Below are 22797 nucleotides of genomic sequence, written 5' to 3' on the forward strand. Positions count from 1 at the left end.
AAATAAATTTGGAACTGAACAAAAATTCTCTTTATAGGTTATAGATTTTGTTTTAATTTTAAAATTTAATTAAAATGAAAATATGAATATAAAATTACATTATAAATATTATACTTTTAAAATATAATTAAAAGTAAAATAAAAATATGAAATATGTATACCAAAATTGTTAAATTTTCACTATAGTTAACAATTTTAATATTGCAAAATGTGACATCCCAAAATATATAACAAGTATATATAATTAGAATGCATCAGATTATAATATATGAAAATAGTTGAGGGTATAAGATAACAGTATTAAGCATACAGTCACCCAAACATATGGTTGGGAATTTAAAGTTTTACAATTTACTACTAAGAGTGTATCAAAATACATAAATCTCTCAAAATAAAAGTTAGAAGTCTTTCAAAATAAAGAGATATCTAAAATAACAATTAGTAGAAGATCTAAGAAGTGGGGGTTGTGTCTTCTTCATTCTCCAATGCTTGCTCCAAGGGCACATCATCCGCTTCTGCTCACATCCAAGGATTTGGATGATCATCGCAAGGGGGAAGGCAAACACATATAACACACAAAATGCAAGGGTAAGCTAGGTTTCTATAAACAAACAAGGTAATTCAATCAATCTAATGTAATTAAGAACATTCATACAGAGCAAGCAAGTCATCATCAACATAGAAATCATCTTCATACAATGCACCAAAACAAGAATCCTATTATATTATGACTTCTAGACTCGTTCGGACTTAGAATGTATGTAGAGTTGGGGCGGGTTGTGCACTTGTGGTGGCCTCTACTGCCTTGCAAGGCCATTGCCAATGGGTTTCACCCTACCACACATAAGCGTAAGTCCGTTACCGCGCGATAGACCTGTAGTGGTAGTGCCTATAACTAGGACCTCCCACTACTCTCACCACACGCGTCAATCCTCTCTAAGTGAGAATGAAAGACCATTAGAGTTAGGGATAACCCCCATATGGAAGCCTCTACATTCATTCTAAACACTAAGTGATCCCACCTAGAGATCTTACTTTAATACTATTCAAATCACAATCCTCTTTGATTCATCAACATACCATACTTTCAAACCATAATTCACACACAATACATCATGCCCTCAATCATGTTGCAAAATCAAGCCATTTATATATAAACACACAAGGCACTCTTTCAATCCAACAACATCAATCAATCCATGGCATAAAGACACTCATATTTAGGTAAGGAAAACAACTCCGAAACTATCACTAACAGCTCCGGAAAGGTCCAAAACCACCAAAGGAACATCCAAAACGGACATCCGGGACCCCACAAACTATCAAAAACAAAAACAACAGCAGAAAAGGGTGCCCAACCCCCCTTTAGGGACGCCCAGTCCTCTTTAGGGGCGCCCAAGCGTGGCATCTGCAGTGAACTTCACGAATTTTCTGCAGATTTTGCAGAACTCACCCACTCTCATTTCGTTTTAGGCACTTCTAGGAATTTCTAAGACTCTTAACTTCATCTAGATGATGATTTAAACTGGTATCATCAATTCTAACACATCTTAAACAAATTCTCTAGTGATTTAGCATTAATCTACTCTTAAATTCTTCAATTCCATCAACTTATATACCCAAATCTAATTCTATCAGTTAAACACTGTTTTGACCACTTTTAAAACTTCTAACAAGTCACAATTGACTTGTCTAAATGGTCTTGAATGACCAAAACCACCTGGGATACCAATTTCTAAATATGCCTACCTCCGTTCCTCAAATTTCTTTTTAAAAATTAACCCCAACTAGCAAAATTTCAACTTCTACTACATATAACAGATTTCCTATACCTAAAAACCATGTGCAGAACCTCAATCAATATTCAATTACTCACATCTTCCAAGATCATACTTCTTTTCAACAGAATGTATACCTTTTTCCATTAAAACCCCAATTCAAACTCTAATTACAGCAACATGCATAACAAAGTTCTCACAAACATCATTCAATGGTTTTAAACAGAAAGCAATTTCATGCACAATCGAAATCCACTGAAATAAGAATGAAATCCCAGCTTCCTTTACCTTTGATTCCAACAGTCAAGTTCACAGGACAGCTAACAAGACCTCGCACCTTAAGAAATTCTACAAGTACTTAGAAATCACCATTTGGTGATGGAAAATGACTATTAGCACGAGATTGAAGCTAAAAATTATAGGGGAAACACACAAGTAGTTGCATGCAACAAATTTAGTTGTACACTTCCAACCCTAATTGACCTAGAAAAGGGGTTTTTCTTACCTGTTGAGAGAAACGAAAAAACGAACGGTAGAAATGTTGCTTGCAGCCTCAAGAACGCTTATGAGCTTCCTATTTAACAAATAGATGGGTAGATTATGAGATATGGTGGAAAGAAAAGCATTGAAGCAAGAAGATGAAGTTAGATTTTTGTCTTTGGAAAAACTGTCGTGGCAGAGAAAAATAAAAGGAGCTGAAATTGAAAGGACATGTTTTTAATAAAATTATATTTAGTCATCAAAGTTTGCCCAATGTTCTGTTACCATGTGTACACAATTATATTTTATTTTTCCAGGCCTTACACCAAATAATTAAAATTTACCTTAAATTTAATTTTTAAAGAATCTATAATAAAAACTTAAATAAAAAATCATAATGAAAGCTAATTAATTTAAAGAAATTTTTTTATCAAAGCATTTATTTAAAATTATTTTTAATTAGTTGATACAATAATGCATAATAATTTAACTCACTATAATATACAATACTACACTTGTGATTACTTAAAAGTCATTTCTAGAAAAATATATTTACCAAAAAAAACTTCTCAAATATTTTTGATTCTGAAACATGACATTTCTCAAATATAATTTCTAAAAATGGTATATATGGTAGCACCTTAAATAAAAAACAGTATTAAACATTTCACATTAAATAATTATCAAAAGCAAAGAAAGACAAATAAAAAAAGCCAAAATGAAAGAAATGATTTAGTTTTGTGTATCTTATACTAGTGTTTGTGAGTGGTAGGACATAACCATGAGAAGGTAGTAGTGGCATTCAATGAAAAAGAAAAAAAAAAAGGGGAAGAAGAGGGTGGAATGAGAGTATACACATAATCCAAGTCATTATGAATGGATGAAGATGACACCTCACTCAAGAATTAAATTAACAAGGAAGGAAGGAAGGAACTGAAAGAAACCCTCTCCTTTTTCTCTTCAACAAACCCCTTCTTCAACTCCAATCTCTTTATTTTTTTTTCTTTTTTTCTGTTGAACAAATTCACAAACACATACAGTGCTTCTTTCTTATTGCCATCCTGCTGTGGTTGATGAAATGGGGGACAAGCACCATCTCGACGACAGCAGCGATTTCACCTCCGAGGACGAAGGCACCGAGGATTACCGCCGCGGTGGCTACCACGCTATCCGAATCGGCGACACCTTCAACGCTGGTCGCTACGTCGTTCAGTCTAAGCTCGGTTGGGGCCATTTCTCCACTGTCTGGCTCGCTTGGGACATCAAACATTCTGTCTGTTCCTTTCTCTGTTTACTTTTTTATTTTTTATTTTTAAATCTTTTCCCGTGTTTGTTTTAATTTTATTCGTGGAGTGATTTTGTTTTTGCCTTTTTGAGTTCAGTTGCGTGTTAGTCTGGTTATTTTTTCTAGAATCTGTGAAAGAGATTATTGGCGTTTTGGCAGTGGTTGACACCAAATTCGGAGAGTTTTTCTTTTTTTTTTTGTGTTTTGGATTTTGTTGACTTGTTTTGTTTTGTTTTTTTTTTTTTTTTGTGTGTGGAGATCTGCAGAGGTATGTGGCTTTGAAGGTTCAGAAGAGTGCTCAGCACTACACCGAGGCGGCCATGGATGAGATAACGATTTTGCAACAGATTGCGGAGGGAGACCCTGACGATAAGAAATGTGTGGTGAAGCTTTTGGATCATTTCAAGCATTCTGGTCCCAATGGGCAGCATGTCTGCATGGTGTTTGAGTACCTTGGGGACAATCTTTTGACGCTTATTAAGTACTCTGATTACCGTGGGTTGCCTATCGCCATGGTTAAGGAAATTTGCTTTCATATTCTGGTTGGATTGGATTACTTGCACAAACAGCTTTCCATCATACATACTGACTTGAAGCCTGAAAACATTCTGCTTTTGTCGATGATTGATCCATCTAAGGATCCTAGGAAGTCTGGGGCGCAGCTTATTCTTCCTAATAGTAAGGACAAGATGGTGCTAGAGTCGTCAGGTGTGAAAGATACGAAGATGTTGAATGGGGATTTGGTTATGAATCACAAGAAGAAGATTAAGAGAAAAGCTAAACAAGCAGCCCATGGTTGTTTTGAGAAGGAAGTTTCTGAAGGAGTTGAGGGTAATCCTGAAACTTCTGGGGCTGTGGAGTCGTCTCCTAATGCGAGTTCTACAAGGGCTACCAGTTCTGCAGGAACTAGTAGGTTATCGGATGCTGATGGAACAAAGTTGAAAGAGCAGGGTAACAAAAGAGGAAGTCGATCAATGAGACAGAAGCTGCTGGCATCAGTTGATCTCAAGTGCAAGTTAGTGGACTTTGGTAATGCCTGCTGGACATATAAACAGTTTACTAATGATATCCAGACAAGACAGTATCGGTGCCCAGAGGTGATTCTTGGGTCAAAATATTCTACGTCTGCCGATCTTTGGTCCTTTGCTTGCATTTGTTTTGAACTTGCAACTGGAGATGTGTTATTTGATCCTCACAGTGGTGACAACTTTGATAGGGACGAGGTATGTGTATTTTGTTTACTTTTTTTACGTTCTACCTGATCATTCTAATGAGATTGCCATCCTTACCAGTTGTGGGAATCAATCTATGTATTTTTGGTTTGCATACCCTCTCCCCAAAAATAGAGGAAAGAAAGTATTTTCCACTATGTTTACACACAAACTTTGGGTGTTTGAAAACTGCAGACTAGATAAAACATATGCTAGTATGGTAAGATCTATTGAAGTCCGGCATTGTTCATGGAATGGGCTGTAGAAATTTTATGGTATTATTCATGTTGATAAACTTCACGAATCCTGTATTTTTGGTTTAGATATGTTTTTTGTTCTTTGTAAATATGGATAAATTTGGTTTTGGCCTTCCATTTTCTTCCTGCATTTGATTCTCATAAGTATTAAAATGATCCTTGTCACCAATTAGTACTAACATGATATGCATTTAATCTTGGCATGTTAGCAACCATTCTAAGGTGGCATACAATGTGTGTTGAATTCTGCTTTAACTGTGGTCACCCTTAGCTTGCCTTAATTGTGGCTTACCGGAGTTTGTTGTTGGTTTTAGAAAAGGGCTAACTAAAAAGGTTAAGTTAAGCGGTGTAATGTACAATCACCAGGATGGTGACTCTCAATGGATTGAAATCCTACATTGACTAGATATATGACCTGTGTAGTCCTTATAAATCATGAGTAGTCTTCACCTTACAAGTAACTTTTGTGAGGTTGATTTAGGCATTAACCCAAATCTTAAGATAATATCAAAACCTATTCTAGATCCACTATTAGGCCACTACATGCCACGCTTCATGCCCATAGCCTTAGGCATGAAAGGGGTGTGTTGGAAGGCCTGTTCACCTTAGTTGTGGCCTATTACAATTAGTTGTCAATGTCTCATAAATAGGAAATCTCGTGTCAATCAGAATTAACAAATGTGATTTGGGGGATGATAACCAAATTTAGCCGTATTTACGTGGAGTATATTTTACCCTTTCATGTTTCCAATTTCTTCATTCCTTGGTTGAAGGGATTAAATATGTTGACTTTTTCAAGTACAAATTGTTGAAGGTGTTCTGAATCCTAACACGAAATTACTTAATGTGGATGACCATACTTCACAGCTGAAGTTAATAAATCTGATATAAAGCTATCATCGAAACCATAAATAGGACCACTGACTGAAGTAATAAAACTCACGGAATGATTTTAACTATTTTTAAACCATCTTTTAAAACTACAATTATCCAAAATACAAAATTTTAACTCACGGAATGATACAGTTATAGCCCAAGTCAGCATCAAAACCTTTTTGTGGAGCTCAATGAGTGCAAGTGAAACAATTTATCTTAATTTTTGTGTAACATTCAGTATATCTTTGATTTTTAAAAGAAATTTCTTTATGCATCAATGCATGGAGCGTCCCATATCCTATGCACAATGTTAGCTTTGTACCTTTCCTTGTCCATATGGTAGTGGCTGTTGAGGGCCTGATGTGTATCTTCCAGCTCTCATATATCTGCTATTGGGATCACTAATCTTGGTGAGCCTTCAGTGGACATAAACTTACTAGCTCAATGAGCAGTCTTGGTAGATGATTTTTCTGTTTATATGTTAACTATATTCCAAGGTTTTTGTTTTGTCATAAACAAATATTTTATAAGAGTGGATAAGTTGTGCCTTGCCTTCTAAAATATAGAGAAACGTGAAAGGAAACAAATTTCACAACAAAGTTGCCCTGTTTTACTAGGCAATATAGATTAGGAATGTAAGCATTAGGAAGAAGGTTGGGGTAGTGCATTGCAGAACAGATGGTAGAATCTTGCCTTGGTTGGTTTGGGCATTTGTGGAGAGATTTGTAAAAGGAGATTGGATAGATGGAGGGTAGGCCGGGCCTTAGAAGTAGAGGAAGACTGGAAAACTACAGGCAAAAATAAAAAGGTAAGTCAATAATTTGCTTTTATATGTTTCGGTAAACAAATATTTTAGAGCTTACTGAATAAGTTCTTATCATAAGTTGGTTTTATTAAAGAGGAAATGGGGTTAGCCTTTTTCTTATGCAAGTTACATAAGCTATCGTGAAGAGCTTTCTAAAATATGCTGAAAATAACGTTTGGACGTATCAAGTGTTTGTATTATAAGATAAGCCCGGGTAAGTTGTAAATAAGCTAATTCTAAACACATCCATAAGTTATGATAGAATACGATGACATCATTTCGTACTTTTAGTCAACCCTAGGAAAAGGCCTGGCTAGTTTTTGTCATAATTATCTAGTCTTGTTGAATATTAGTAATAGAAAGTAAACACATTTGCAAACACCATGGGTTAAACATCAAATAAAACTCAAATCCAAATTCTAGCATCGAGGTACTTTAGCTCTTTCATATTCTTTTCATGTGTTTGGTTTGCCATTGAACACAAATGGACTAGAAAGGATATTTGAGGTAGACAATTCTTCACGATATCCTCTTGTAAGATGGAAGAAACAAACATTCTTTGGTCAATTCCACAATCAAGGTCAATCTTCTTCGATGCCAAGTGTTTCAACGTGTACAATCTATGGAAGGTCAATGTCTATGGATACTTGACTTAGTTGCCTCTAGTCATATTTTTGGCAATATCTCTTCATTCTTATTTATCGCTTCTCCAAAAGTTTCCCACCTTGTTAATGTAGCTAGTGGATCTAAAGTTACATATGAAGGAATTGGTCAAATTTATCTCCTTCCCTAAATCTTAATTTTGCATCATACATTCCACATTGTCATTATAATTTAGTCTCTTTAAGCCAATTAACTCACTCTATAAATTGTTATATAACCTTTGAGTCTTTTGTCATACATGAACATGGTATGGGTGTTTGATTGACAAAGGACATATTTATTATTTCAAAACAAGCCCACTTGTGTCTTGTTTTTCTATGCCGACCCCAAAGGTTTTGCATGATCTTCCAGGTCACCTGAGTCTAGCTAATGTTAGAAATGTGAATCATGTCAATTAGGAAAATATGTTAGCTCATGACTTCCAAAACAAATTGAAAATAGATTTAACTCATCTTTCTCTACCATTCACTCAAACATTTAGGGACCTAGCCATGTAACATCTTTTGGCTTTAAATATTTTGTAACTGTTATTGATGAATTCTCCCACTGTACTTGGGGTTTACTTTATGAAAGACAAACAAGAAATTTTAGCAATATTTATGGCTTTCTTTAATGAGATTAAGAGCCAATTTCAAATATTAATTAAGGTCTTCAAAAGTGACAATGCTAAAAAATATTTTTCTGTTCAACTTTCTTCCTTATCCCTTATAGGGTATTTTACATCTTGTCCTCACAGCACAACAAAATGACATTGCAAAGAGGAAGAATAGACATCTCATTTAGACATCATACTCCCTAATGTTAATATATATGTTCTTGTACATCATTGGGGAGATGCAATTCTCACTACTTGTTTTTTGATAAATAGAGTGTCTTCCTCTCTTGAAAATCAAATTCCCCACTCCATTATTTTTTGAAATGATCCCTTATTTTGTATCTCTTCTAAGTTATTTGGATGTACTTGTTTTGTTAATAATTGTGTTTTTTTGGGATATTCTTGACTTTGAAAAGGATAGAAATGCTACTCTCCAACTACCAGAAGATACTCTTATGTCACTTGGTAGGGGTGGGCAAACTATACTATTTTGTACTGAATTATAAAAGTTTATAGTTAATTATAAACTAGTTCAGAAAAACTGCACTGAACTAAAAAAATAATTCAGAGTAACTGAACTGAACTATTTTTAGTTCATAGTTCAAGTACAATTCAGTTAATTGTGTGAAATGAAGAACTCCTGTGCACTACAGATGAAATGAAGAATTAAACCGTGACAACTGGAGCAGATCCAACTCGTGCATCCCAGAATATAAGACGAGAATCATCACCTACACTACAGAACTCCTATGCACTACAATTCATAGTCACAAAAAACGAGAAAAATGATATGGAAATCAGCAAGTCAGTCCATTAATATTTGACTTATATTATATCAAAAACAAAGTTTGAAATTGAAATATTACTGATCGATTTTTTATCAACTTACAACTCAAGTCTCCCTTCAGTATAACAAACCGAATTTCATTAAGATAAATTCTATCACAACAAAATAAATTAAAAAAAAATTAAAATGACCAAAATTATTATTCCTGAAACAATAAGTAACTGGCAAACAAATACACTACTGCAAATACATACCACATGATAAGATATTTTACCAAACTTAAATCATACATAATTCAGATTTAGCTAAACAGAAACTGGCACAAGTATGATAAAAGCAAGAAAAAACTACCTTGATGGGCAAAATTGCACATCTTCAACAGTATCCGTATGACCCTGGTAGATGCCCCTTGGTCCAATAGTAGGGCTTTCTGTAGCTTTTGAATTATTTCCCCCACTTATAGAGATCTGTTTAACAGTGGGTGCTTCTTCAACAGCTAAAGTTGAAATATGATCATGAACACTCCATAAAACCACACATTTGTCCTTCCCTACCATGGTGGATTCAAACAAAATTAACAAAATCCAATGTCCATAAGCAGTAAATATTCAAGAAAGGGTAAGAAAAATACCATTTGCTTTATGCAGGGAGGAAATTAACAGATAAAGTTTATGTACTGGGGACTACCGACCGGTCCTAGTCAATGCCGGACGGAAGACCCCCGCTATCCGACGTTATCTGTTATAGACGAAGCCGACGGTAGAAAAAGGATCCCCCGAACGGGCCTGACGTCTAGCGCTCAAGCTTTGTGAAAATCTGCTTTCCGACATCTACCAACAGCTAAAGACTACCGGCCGGTTGCACAATGACCGGACGACCAGATACGAAATCCACCCGTAGAATGAGACTTAAGGAGGAGCACACGGTCGGCGTAACGACCGGACGGTCACGATCAACAAAAGATTAAGGTAAATATGGAAAGATTAGCATAATCCAGTGTTTTAGATGGTTGGGCCATAATTGGGCCTTAATTAAGGTAATCTTAATACCAGGCCCATGTCCACCACTATAAATACAAGTCAAAGGTCACAGGTAGGTGGATTCATTCATTGCATATTTAATACTGACTTAATATTCCCGATCGGGTGACAAAACTGACTTAAGCATCGGAGTGCCTTTAGCAGGTACCCTGCGGGAACACAGGAGCACAGGGGAGCACAGGAGAATCTGGACAGGAAATTGAGTTAGAAATTGTGTAGGTGATTTAGATCTCGGCCCTATACCGGAACAGTTTATATTGTAGGAGCAACATAAACAGCCCGACAAGATTATAGCCAATAATAAACATGTACTTGTGGTTTTATATTTGGTAACTGCAAATTTTAGGATAATTTTTTTTTTCTCAGATTCCAAAAACCTAATGCTAGGGAAAGAAATTTACACCAGTGCAAAATAAACATCTTTTATGGTGAGAAGGCAATGAAAAAGACTCCAACCTCCAGAAAGTACAAAGGGTTCAGATGGGCACATAGCCAAAGCAACAAGAGTAATGTAAAAAATAAGACAATTGTTCCAAGCTTTTAAGAAAATAAAGGAATGTACAATCAGATTTTATACTAAAAGATTAATAAGCAGCTGAATTTCATGAGAACAACAAACAAAGGAGGGTGGCCACTATGTATGGTAATTGTGGTGTAAGGAAATAAGTTTGAATGCATGAGAGCATGGTCTGTCTGACACTAGAGTCATCACTTTACCAGCAGGAGTTGGATTTTCATATTCAAACACTTCTTCAGACTACTCAAACACTGGAGACAAGAGCACAGTAATGGACTCTTACACTTTTCTTGTAAAGTGGCTTCACAGATTTCCACACTACAAATCTCGAGACTTGTTCATCACCGGAGAAAGCTATGCTGGACATTATGTCCCTCAGCTAGCTCACACTATTCTCACTAACAATAAGCTTACAAATCTTATAGTTATTAACCTCAAAGGGATTGTGCTGAGTGAGTCAACTTTTGTTGTATATATTTTTGCGTTTTGACCAAGAAGATCATTCCATAACTCATTGATGAACTTGATCGATAACATGCTACAAACTATGAAATCATATCAAATGCTTGTTTTGGAATTGTTGATGCAGATTGGGAATGGTTGGATAAATGCTAATATATGTGCAAAGGGAATGTATGACTATTTATGGACACATGCTTTGAACTCAGATGAAACACATCAAGGAATTGAAAGGCATTGTGACTTTGAGAGTAGGAACATGACAAGTGAATGCAACCAATACCAAATAAAGGGGATAATTAGATTAGAGTGATTTTTGTATAAGTTCCATGGCTTTTCCTCTCCTATGTATTGTTGTTCAGTAAGGAAAGTGCAAGCTTCACTTTACCAGTTAATGAAGCAGTCCGAGATTTATTAATCACACACAAAACATCTCCAAAGTTTAGATAAAACGTAGAATACTACTGTCTGAATCCCAACTTATCATTCACAAAACATCTCAAAAGTTTAGATTTTTATGTCCCGCATTTCCTACCCGATTTGAAGACAACAGATGAATTTGCATATTCCATTTATAGAAATTGAAAAGAGTCCACACAGAGAACGAAGCTTGAGAAATTGAACCTATTTCAAGTTGCAGAATCCTTCATAAATGGCAAGAAAGTAGTCAAACGCCTTGACAAGTGAAAGCAGTGAAGATTTCTCGTCTCCATTCACAATTTCTACACAATCCCATTTCACCTGTCAATATTCAAGTTAAAAAAACAAAAACCCAAAGCAAAGAAAGAAAAAGGAACTGAAATTCCCCAAGTACCCTGGTTCCCAAGAACATGCAGAGGAACCATGGTGTCACCAGGGTGAGCCAGTTTGACCAAAGCCCACGTGAGCAATTCCTTGTTGGGGGAGTCCATCTTCACCCCACCACCACCTTTCGGCCACCAGAGCCTTCATGGGAGGGTTCTCCGGTAGGAGCTGTTTGAGGCATTTTTGACGTTGATCATGGCGGCGAGTGCCGGCAGCGAAGCAGCGAACCTTCGACGGCGGCAGCCTTCAGCCTTCAACTACGACAGCCTTCAACAGCGGCAGTCTTCAACGGCGACAGCCTTCAATGGTGGCAACCTTCAATGGTGGCAGCCTTCAACGGCGACAGCCTTCAACGGCGACAAGCGAGTGAGCTTTGACGACGGGGATGTAACCAAGCAGAAAGCAAAGGAGGCCTTAATTGAGAAAACAAATAGAAAACCTAAACTGCAAACTGTAGTTAACTGTACTAGATATAAAATAAGTTTAGTATTTTTAAACTGAACTATTAATCAGTTTAATCAGTTTTTAGTAAAACTTAATTTAGTTTTTTTAAGTATAAAATAGTTCAGATAAACTATAGTTTAAGTTTTTTAAGTTAACTCTGCCCAGCTCTATCACTTGGTGTTACCTTATTAAGGACACACCTTTTTCTTGTCATGGAAGCTCCTATGTCCAATACGTTCTACTTGTTCCAAACTTTTGTTCTTTAGTGATTTTGGCCTCTTTTGCCTCCAACCCAAATGAAAACTAGTCAAACATTGTTCCACCACTTTTCCTTACATACAAACTCAAGTCACAACCGCTCCCACTTTCCTTAAGTTTCTTATGATTCAGTTCCTCCTCCAACATCATCCCTTGCCGTGGATCCTTCTCCATCAATACTATTGCATGACTCCACTTCAAATTGGTCTATTGCTCGTAAAGGATGTATTTGGTCTACTTGTAATCTATATCCTATTTATAATTTGAGTTATCGTCATTTGTCTTCATTTTATTTTTTTTTGTTTTTCTTTGTCTGCCATAGTTGTTCCTAAAACTATTAAATGAGGCACTTGATAATCATGGATGATGACAAGCCATGATTGATGGAACATGGGGTCTCTCGTAAGCAACGACACATGGAAGGTTGTGCCTTTTCCATCTAGAAAGAAGATTGCTGAGTTTAAATAGGTCTTTGTTGTTAAAGTTGGATCTAGTGGTATAGTTGGTTGCTTTGAAAATTGGTTGGTGGCTAAATGATATATACAAATTGATGGGCTTGACTACTTTAGACTTTCTCTCCAGTGGCCAAAATCACCACAAGTTGGCTTTTTCTTGCAACAGTCACTATTTACCTCTTCACCAGCTTGATGTTAAAAATGGTTTCCTCCATTGTCACCTTGAAGAGGAAATTTACGTAGAACAACCTTTTGGATTTGTTGTTCAGAGGGAGTTTGGTTGAGTGTGTAAATCATGCTGCTGTCTCATGGTCTGAAACATTCTCCTCGAGTTCAGTCGGGTAACTCCAGTCATCTTATGTAGGCTTTTGGAGGTAGATAATTCTGTTTTCTGTTGTCATACTTCTTAGTAAGTGTGCTTATTTAATGATTTATGTTGATGATATAGTTACAAAAAATTATAGGATCTCTCAAATAGAGGTGCATTTATTCAGCCATTTCCAGACCACATATTTTGGTTTTCTAAATTATTTTCTGGTACACGAGTGGCTTAATTAGGGGAAATTGTTGTTATTTCAGAAAGAAAATATGCTCTTGATATTCTAGGAGAGATAGGGTTGAAAAATTGCTAGCCTATTAATAATCCCTCGGATGTAAATCAAATGTTGATGGTGGACCAAGGTGAAACATTTTCAAATTTAGTAAAAGATAGGAGGCTGGTGGAAAAACTCATTTATCTCAATATTATAAGACTTGATATTTCTTATGTTGTGCGAGTTAGTCAATTCATGTAGAATCCTCATATCGATTATTGGAATGTTGTAATATGCATTCTTAGATTTATCAAAAAGCTGCAGGACAAGAATTGTTGTGTGAGGACAAAGAAAATGCTCAAATTATAAGGTGTTTTCGTGCAGATTAGGTTTTTTCCATTGATAGAAGATTCATCACGGGATACTATATTTTCATTGGAGAGAATACTGTATCCTGAAAGAGAAAGAATCAAAACATTGCTGCTAGGAACTAGTGCAGAATTTGAATATAGATTTATGGCTTTGGCCCCTTGTAAACTTGTGTGAATCAAACAACCCCTTCAAGAGTTGAAATTTTGTGACGTTGAGCAAATGAAGTACGTGAGGTCTATTGGAGATGTCACATTGACTAAATCTATGACCAAATTATAATATATAGATGGATGCGAATCTCACCTTACTAAGTTGGTTTTGTAGGATTGAACTACACATAAAGTCAACATTTTAAATACGCTATCACTAGATACATTCAAAGTAAATCCTAGCCAAGTATGTTTACCTAACGTGCCACCCACTACGAGAGTTCTTCCCTAGTCCCACTCTAGAGATGTCCAGTCCTCGACACGAGGGAATGATATGGAGATCTCACATCGATGAGCAATACCGTCAAATTTACATTATATAAGTGATTGTAATCTTCATCTTACCAAACTAGCTTTGTGAGGTCAAGTTAAGTTTAAATTTAACTTCCTCAAGAACAGTACTAGTATTTGTGTTGCTAGTTTTGCGCATCATTGTACCCCATTGTCACACTGGTGTTAGAATAAGTTGTCTTAAACAAAATTTATTGAAAAGTTGTGTGGATTGTACTGTACCTAGTTATATAAATGTTTTCTTATTCTCTTATGTTCCCTGTTTCTGAAATCTCCAAAGCTATTATAAATATGAGATCCCAAGTGAGGGAAAACCATCCTCTGAAATTCATTCTCTATTCTTTTGTATTTTTCTCATGTATTGGATTGTGGAGAAAGAAAAATATAAATGGAGCAATGCATGATATTGCGTATTCATTGGAGAGAATATTTTGTCATGGAAGAGCATGAAATAAAGTGCTGTTACTAGATCTAGTGCAAAAGTTGAATATAGATTTATTGCTTTGGCCACTTGAAAACGTGTGTGGATTAAACAATTCTTTCTAGAGTTGAAATTATTTGAAGTTGATGAGATGAAGTTGTATTGTGATAATAAGGCAACCCTTTATATTGCTTCCATTCTTGTGTTTTGTGTAAAAAAGACCAAATACATAGAGATCGAATGCCATTTCATCTTGGAGAAGCTGCTGTCCAATGAACTATGTACTGGATTTATCAGCTCTAATAACCAACTTGTAGCCATTCTTACTAATTTCTGAGAGGGCCTAAAATTCAATTTCCAAGCTTGATGCGTACAATTTATCTGATTTAGCTTGAGGGGAAGTGTTAAGACTATGTTTGTTATAATAGTGTACAACTTACATAAAACTGTTTTGTGGTGTACCTATCATTAGGTTAAGGAACATAGACTGCAAACTTTCTCTTTGAGACATAGTTGTACTCACCTTTTTATATATGTACACATACACATATATACACATACCTATCTTTACGGTGCATTTTGAAAATTAATCCATGATGTGGATTACATTTAGTCATGATGTGTATCTGGAATAAGCATAAAATGAGGTAGATATGCATTGAGTTTATGACAAGCATTTCTAGTAACATAATCTTTCCTAACCAGAAATTTGTGTGCTTTCTGTTTGTTGACGTGAACTAGACATTAGGTGAAGTTAAATCTAGGAGGTCACATTCCCATGTAAAACCATCAAGGTCTCTCTCAATAGGACTAACCTCATCAACAATTAATTTTTCGTATGAAATTTCAAAGCATTGGAATAAACCCTGCACGAGAACAAAAGCAATATACAAAACTCATCCTTTCAGAGAGGAGAGCTTGGCCCAAGCATTTGTATGATAATTGCTTGTACGCTGTAAAACTCCTGTGTCCCCTTCCTACAATATCTAGGGATTTGCTTTAGATCAAGATAAAGTAAGTTGTTTGGTGAAGACACATGAATGTTTTTATTTTATTTTTAACTAACATGCCCCTAATGTATAAGATATTTGCGCTTTAAGCTTGGAAAATACACAAACTAGCGAGGAATAGAGCTTAGCCCCGTGGGTTGTGGCACCATATCCCTTCTGTATATTGTCTAAATAGATTTAACTTTTTTAGCCTAAATAATCGTTTTTATGCAAAAATTCTATAAAAAGAATATATTGTTCGGCGAATTAATTGATTCAGGCAGATTTTGTTTCTGTTGGTGAAACAGTTTAGTTTGCGTGCTGTTTACTTATGCAACTTCTTGGATGTTCTTATTCTTTCCAAGGACGACATAGTAATTTACTTTGTTTGGGAGTGATTGGTTAAATCTCTATATTATGTTAAGTTATTTTCAGTGCTGCTGACACGTTTTGAAATAATTTTTACTTGTATGTGCCCTCCAGTTTTGATGTTTAATATTTTTATTTTATCTCAGGACCACTTAGCATTAATGATGGAACTTCTTGGAACGATGCCACGTAAGGTAACAATATTGTTCTATCCATTTCTTGGGTCTTAACCGTTATGGTTCATTGTTTCATGATTAACTTGAGTGTGCGAATTATAATTCCCAGATAGCACTAGGGGGGCGTTATTCCCGTGATTTCTTTAATAGATATGGTGATTTAAGGCACATCCGGCGATTGCGATTCTGGCCCTTGAATAAAGTCCTCATGGAGAAGTACGATTTCAGTGAGAAAGATGCAAATGATTTGACGGACTTTTTGGTTCCTATTCTTAATTTTGTTCCCGAAAAGCGGCCTACAGCTGGTCAGTGTCTTCTGCATCCTTGGATCAATGGAGCTCCACGTCTTTTGGAGCCATCCGTGTCTTCTAATCACAACCCAGCTGCTGAAACTGCTGTTTTGGATCAGAAGAAAAGGGAAAAAGATGAGAGGGAGGCCATGGAGGCAGGAATGGGAAATATTGTTATCAATTCAGATTCTAAATCACTGATGCAATCACCATCAAAGAAAGCTTTCCAATCCACCCAGCAGTAGTTTATCTGGCAAGAGCTCTTTCCCGTGTGGCTGTTTCTATGTTCTAAGCGTGCCCCTGGATCATTTGTCTCAATTATTGGTGCCCATGGGAATTGTTTTTGGGGCATGTTTATTTCCTGGGTTTTCCTGAACTTCTGATTTGGATGGGGTCGGAGATGTTTGAAGCCAGGTGCCAGCTAAAATCCTTTCAAGTCTTTCACATTGCATTCGAGAGCTCTCACTACTAAGAATACTGCAATCATATACCCCCTGCCTTGTTTCTCATGCCTATAATAGGTCATAGATGAGCCTCTGTCAACTGGTTCCATTGATTTGTTTGTGAACGTTGTTCATTATCATGTGCTCTTGTGCTTAATGATATTCTTGATATTAAAACAATATGTAGACATTTTCAGGAATTTCATTAACTAATTTTTAATTTTATAGTAACAGGAATGTCGAAAGTCAAGGAGTAAACAGTTTCATTAAAATCAAGAATAGATTTGGTTCTTGTATTTTATTGTTTTTTGATGAATGGGAAGGGGAATTAGTCTCGTACAGAGGTTACGGTCTGTCACAGAATCTAGTAATGAAGGAGTGCAGAGTCTTGCAAGGATTGGAATTGATTTAAGTAAATTTTGTTGCTATCTGATTCTCCCATTTAAATCAACCATTATAATTTGGTTTTCGATACAGTAACTTTAAAATTGCAGTAGAGAGACCAAATCCTGTCGAAGGATAAATTATGTAAAACTCTTGTTAGTTGGGTCAGCAAAACATCATGGTCGTAATCGTACTTGGAAATAAAAACCAATCACGAAAAAACCCAAATTCGGGTGGATGCATTTTAGTTTGTTTATGGGAAGTGTTTTTTTTAACAATTATATGTCATTTATATCTGGTTTTAATTTAATTTCTATCTCTATTGTACACATTTTAAAAGAAATACACCTGCGATTAAAAGGGACAGTTTTTTTTGTTGTTGCTGTCCATGTGCTTGCAAATTTTTTTTCTAATTCATCTGATTCCCTAAAGATGAAGCGGGGAGAAATTAAATTAATAGTAATTCGAAATGATTAGAGGGAAAAAAATGGAAAAAAAAAAGATGAAACAATATTGTAATGTATATGAATACCATTATTGGAGCTAAAAGATAAATATTACTAAAGTCAAACTCGACATGAATGACAAGCTGACAGACGTCTTTTAATTTGTTTACTCTGAGATGTGTTTCTTTTATTAATTAGCGTTCATTTATTCTTAAACCTTCGGCTAAACATAAACTCAACCATCATCATTCAACGTTCAATCATTGTCTAAGAATTTTGTTTATGGCTCGCGGTTTCTTTCTGAAGTTAAACACATTATTCAAAGGATCCAATGATGAGGTGAGGTTAAGTGCCTCTTATCACTTACCAAGAGGAACCGACTGACGTCATAATTCAAAACCGACATCTTACTTACAAAACCATTTTCCAATATATAATAGTAATAAAATTTCCCTCACATCCAAACAAAATTTTGAAGGGGTACAAAATAAAGCAAATTTTCATAAAAAGACAAAATTAAATATCATCATTATATAGCAAAACAAGTAGGCCGAGAGACACTAGTCAGTCCAGAACGTGGTCACGTGATGTTCTTTGACGATGACAACTCTGTAGGCAGTACCCGACAACATTCCAACGATGCAAACTCCGTATTCAATTTCCACACTCTTCACACCAAAATCTACTTCATTCAATTCAAAGAATCATCTCCAAGAAATAAAACTTTTATTATTAAAACATTCCTAAAATATTTTTTCATATATTTAATTTTTTTATATTCATTTTGATATTATTTTTTTACATTTTATTTTCTTTTTTTCAAAAAATACAAAACTTTATATTTTTATGATATTTTATCTTTATATTCTATATTATATAAATGTAAAATTGTATACCATTGTTTTAAAACATCCACACATATTTATGAACAAAATCCGTGACAACGACAACGATATTTATTTGTCATTCATTCTTGCTCATATTTATTTTCCTTAAGACCCTAACACACAATGTATTTGCATACCACATGAAGAAATTATGAACCTCAACAAATTTGGTCCACCAGATATGGCTACAAATTGAAGACATAAATTCCAACTTGGTGTTCTGATTTATATATTAATATTCCAATAAGTCTTAAAGCATGTTGGGTATATACTAATAATGATCCACTCAATTTTATACGAGAATATCTGAAGAAGTATCTTCATCTTTAGAACATCCAAACATATAAAACAAAATGATATAATTTCCATTGTTTCTTTTTTCTTTACACAAATTTAAGAAATCTGAAACCACTGTGATATAGGTGTTAGCGAGGAGCTAACACTCATCCACAAATTTATTCTCACAAGCCTTATTTATTATTGACACTGATGTTCATGGTGGTCAACTAGGCATTGACCAACATTTGTTAGTGCCATATTGTTCTTCACACTTCATTTTCATTCACACCAAATTCGATTTTTCTATTTTTCATGCAGTCTAAGATAATATAAGATATATCACTGGCTGGAACAGAATCCCAAGAATCCCATGAACTCATGGTTGTTTATCATTTCAATGCTGTTCTCAATGCCAACAACACCTGAAAGAAAAAAGAAAAAATGTCACAATCAGAAACTTCCGTGTATTAACTACATTAAGAACAAAAAATTGTTATCTTTACCCATTGTGAGAGCACTAGCAAAAATGACACCAGAGAGGATGAATACAATGATTGATGCTCTTCCAAGAAATGCAACAATTCTTCTCACAAAAAACTGGCCCCAGAAGCCAGCCAAAATAGAAACTGAGGTGAGGTATAATGCTGCAAATAAAATACAAAGAAAAAGACTAAAGTTATTATATTAATGTAACTAGTAACAAGATAATAACATCATCAGAAACTAAGAAAAAGGATTAATGGCTGAAGAGTTAATGTAAATTACCATAAGGAATGGGAAACCTCTTGAGCAAGTAGAATTCAACCACAGACAGAGATGAGGAAAACATCATCACAAATGTTGCTGTTGCACTGGCAACCTACAAGATATGATCAAATCAAACACCTTGAATTGTGATCCAAATTTAACTGTTTTAGCTCAATCAAAAGGGCATTTGTATCTCTCTACCTGAGGAATGACACCAATCTCTAGAAGAAGAGGGCCCAGAACAAATCCACCTCCAGAACCAAGTAGGCCTCCAACAACTCCTCCTACAATGCCACATAATGCACAGAATGCAAGGTTCACAGCAGTCCATTCTATAGAAGCTCCACAGATGCATTCAGAGTTCCCTGTGCTCATCCTCCTTTTGTGCTCCTTGTACAACTTCACTGCTTCATAGCCAAACACCAACAGTGTAATTGGAAACTGCAAGACAATGAGAGAATAACAAGTGCTAGAGAATTAGTCCAATTACATAATAAGTTGAGTTTATGTGTTTATATGTTCTATAATCTAACCTGCAAGCCAAAAAGCACCCAATACCATATACTGCAGGTCTCCACATCATTCTGCAGACCAAAAATAGATATTACGTTGAACACATTTTAATGGAAATGTGAGCGATAAAGAGAAGAAAAATGAAGGAAAATGGGATGGGACACTTGCCTTGATGATTTGAACTAGTAGGAAACCAGCCCACACCAGAACCAGTACCAGAATCCTCTTCCACCTAAGGTTCAGACATAAAATTTCCTGAACATTTTCATGAGACAAAAAACAGTCAAGCATCTCAAATTTGCCTATTCATTTCTGATAAAGCAAAATGAGTAATCTGTGAAATGTGCTATGCGTTTGCATACCAAAGTTGACTTCTCTTCTCTAGGAATCAAAGGCTCACATTTTGTATCGATTGTAACTGGCATAAACAAAGACAACACTCATTCAGTCAGACAATCAATAGTATGCTTAAAATATTGAAATGCTTAAGGAATACAAAGTTTTCTGTACTATTTACTTTTTTCATTTTATACGAAAATATATACTGTGAAAGTGTACATGCCTGTCTTATCTTCATCGTGGGAATTAATCAGAGTCGCTCGTTGCTTGGTCTTTTCTCTCTGCATGATAGCAAACAAAAATTAAACAGGGAAAGTTAATAAATGAGTTTTCCCAAAAAGTAAAGTAAAAGAATTAAATTTCATAGCCTCAAATCATGAAAAATGACCTTGTAAATAGTCTCTTCCCTCCACATCCCGATTCCTTTGAAGAAAGACCTTGAAGAAGTTCCTGCAGAAAGATTAAAATCCATATAAATGAGACAAAAAGACACTCTTCTATGACTGTGGCCTAAAACTGATTCGTTCAATGAAAAAGATTGGTTTGTACGGCACACCTATGAATAGAATGATGATAAGAACAGTAATAAGCCAGTAAGGGAAGACAACACTGAGAGCAACACCAACTGTGATTCCAAGCATGAGCATAGGCTGAAACAGAAGCGCCAGATCATAGTCTAATATGGGCACCTCTTTCGTTGGATGAGGCACTCTCACATTGAACCAAACCGACGATGCTGATGCCCCCATAATCATACCTTAACATTTACAACAAACAAATCAGCCACACCAAAACCAGATTTTTAAACACCAACCACATGTTCTGAGAAATCAAATCTAGAAAGTAACACGACAGAGAGAAAGTGTTAACTGTGTACATTTAGAAAGAGCAGCAGCAGATTTAGTATCAAAGCCAAGAAGCAGATTTAACATAGGAACGAAAATGCCTCCTCCTCCAACCCCGCCAACGGTTCCACATGCTGATCCAACAAACCCAATAACCGTCGCCAACACAAGTCTCCAACTTGGCTGCAAATCCTACAAACAGAAAAACACAACACAATCGACAATGATTATCAAATAAAAAAAACCATCTTTCGAAGTATCAAGAATAATTAACAGTAGAAAAAGAAAGCAAGTAACTTTTCATGATAACAGCAAAACAACAAATTACCACTTCTGTTTTTCAGTTACTTAATAATTTTGTAAAGTATGTAATAAATTACTCATGTTTTAGTAAGACATATATCTTGTTCCTTACACAGTCTTCCTAAGTTGAACATCTCAGTACATACTAAATAAGACAGCACAAGTCATATACCATGTTGATACGCATTAACTCTTTTGTTCATGAATCACATACTGAGAAAAAGAAAGTGCTTACAGGCCAAACTCGAAGAGTTCCAGACAAACTGGAGGCTAGGAAAGGTGAACTTTGACCATGATGAAAATGGTTGGTGAGAAAAAGCGCAGACAGAACAGCACAAGAGAAAGCAGATACGAGATAAGCTATGAAGCCTCGTGAAGACATCAGCATGATGATGAACACAAGATGGAACGATAATGATTAATGAAAGTTGTACTGTGTTTATGTTGTGTGTTGTTTTTGTTGTGCTCCACATCAAACATATATAAGTGGAGGAAACAGTAGCAAATTTATAACTGAACTGCTTCTACTTGGCACACGTGGCACCCTGTTACTGGAGGGTGGTTCACACTATCACTTTTGTCTCAATCTCTGATTGATTGATTACTTTTTTTTTTCCTTTCCATTTTTATCAAGATTTGCTGTAAAACAGAATATCCTCTTAAGTGTGAGGGAGGAATCATATCATAATTCATGAGACATGCATTGGTTGGTAAAAAGGGAAATTTTTTGTTTTTAAAAAAATCTCCATATTTTTTTTTTCTTTTGATATACCTTTTGAGAAAATAAAACTTATAAATTATATTTGTTAAGAATGATTATTTGGGTAATATTTCAAAAGTTCATGATTGAAAAAATATTTTTTAGTTTGATTTGTGTTCTAAAATCATAACATTCTTAAATCATGTTTTCCATAACTGATTTTCAGAAAAGTTTTTGGGATAAGTATATTATGGAGAAATGCAAGCATATCTTTTTTATTATTAAATGACAAATATTATCAAATTTACATTAAATTATATATATATATATATATATATATATATATATATATATATATATAAAATAAGCAATTAAAATACAATCTCTATTAATTATGATAATAAGGGTGGGATAGAGAAAAAATATCTATACAGAAAATAACAGTTACATTCTTTTATTATATTGTTTTAAAAATTTATTATTTAAATAAAAAAATAAAAAAATACAGATGCAAGTATATATGTCTAATTTTTTATAATTATAATCT

The 22797-nt window shown here is 35.1% G+C and overlaps 3 protein-coding genes across 5 annotated transcripts; 1 reads left to right on the top strand and 2 right to left on the bottom strand.

Moving 5' to 3' along the window:
• Positions 1-461: 461 nt before the first annotated feature.
• LOC111242254 (WD-40 repeat-containing protein MSI4-like) lies at positions 462-10877 on the bottom strand. The gene is made up of 3 exons (XM_022784660.1): positions 10234-10877; positions 9089-9287; positions 462-515 (listed from the first exon to the last, which is right to left on the bottom strand). The coding sequence occupies exons 1-3, from the start codon at positions 10265-10267 to the stop codon at positions 506-508; spliced, it is 243 nt and encodes an 80-aa protein (XP_022640381.1). The 5' UTR covers positions 10268-10877; the 3' UTR covers positions 462-505.
• On the top strand, positions 3021-17240 carry LOC106771993 (SRSF protein kinase 1). 3 transcript variants are annotated; one of them, XM_014658089.2, is made up of 4 exons: positions 3028-3531; positions 3810-4766; positions 16045-16092; positions 16184-17240. In XM_014658089.2, the coding sequence occupies exons 1-4, from the start codon at positions 3337-3339 to the stop codon at positions 16607-16609; spliced, it is 1626 nt and encodes a 541-aa protein (XP_014513575.1). In that variant the 5' UTR covers positions 3028-3336; the 3' UTR covers positions 16610-17240. The 3 variants fall into 3 exon arrangements, with proteins under 3 accessions (XP_022640380.1, XP_014513575.1, XP_022640379.1); XM_022784658.1 differs by having other exon boundaries at positions 3393-3531; positions 3802-4766; XM_022784659.1 differs by lacking the exons at positions 16045-16092; positions 16184-17240 and adding an exon at positions 10884-16038 and having other exon boundaries at positions 3021-3531.
• A 1553-nt stretch (positions 17241-18793) lies between these two features.
• Positions 18794-22026, bottom strand: LOC106769795 (sulfite exporter TauE/SafE family protein 4). The gene is made up of 12 exons (XM_014655554.2): positions 21786-22026; positions 21280-21439; positions 20959-21159; positions 20791-20852; positions 20626-20683; positions 20426-20481; positions 20232-20318; positions 20084-20134; positions 19752-19991; positions 19569-19662; positions 19307-19447; positions 18794-19225 (listed from the first exon to the last, which is right to left on the bottom strand). The coding sequence occupies exons 1-12, from the start codon at positions 21936-21938 to the stop codon at positions 19143-19145; spliced, it is 1386 nt and encodes a 461-aa protein (XP_014511040.1). The 5' UTR covers positions 21939-22026; the 3' UTR covers positions 18794-19142.
• Positions 22027-22797: the final 771 nt, after the last annotated feature.

The sequence above is a fragment of the Vigna radiata genome, chromosome 8 (genome assembly GCF_000741045.1).
Source record: "Vigna radiata var. radiata cultivar VC1973A chromosome 8, Vradiata_ver6, whole genome shotgun sequence".
In the NCBI taxonomy this organism is placed as follows: Eukaryota; Viridiplantae; Streptophyta; class Magnoliopsida; order Fabales; family Fabaceae; genus Vigna; species Vigna radiata.

Excerpts from the sequence above, each read along its gene's own strand:
- LOC106771993 (XM_014658089.2), top strand. The coding sequence starts at position 3,337 with ATGGGGGACAAGCACCATCTCGACGACAGCAGCGATTTCACCTCCGAG. Across the intron at positions 4,767-16,044 it reads ACAACTTTGATAGGGACGAG|GACCACTTAGCATTAATGAT; the intron begins GTATGTGTATTT and ends ATTTTATCTCAG. Across the intron at positions 16,093-16,183 it reads TTGGAACGATGCCACGTAAG|ATAGCACTAGGGGGGCGTTA; the intron begins GTAACAATATTG and ends TATAATTCCCAG.
- LOC106769795 (XM_014655554.2), bottom strand. The coding sequence starts at position 21,938 with ATGCTGATGTCTTCACGAGGCTTCATAGCTTATCTCGTATCTGCTTTC. Across the intron at positions 20,135-20,231 it reads TACTAGTTCAAATCATCAAG|AATGATGTGGAGACCTGCAG; the intron begins GCAAGTGTCCCA and ends TTTGGTCTGCAG. Across the intron at positions 19,448-19,568 it reads GAGGTTTCCCATTCCTTATG|CATTATACCTCACCTCAGTT; the intron begins GTAATTTACATT and ends TTTTATTTGCAG.
- LOC111242254 (XM_022784660.1), bottom strand. The coding sequence starts at position 10,267 with ATGTGCCCATCTGAACCCTTTGTACTTTCTGGAG. Across the intron at positions 9,288-10,233 it reads ACCCTTTGTACTTTCTGGAG|GGAAGGACAAATGTGTGGTT; the intron begins GTTGGAGTCTTT and ends CCACCATGGTAG.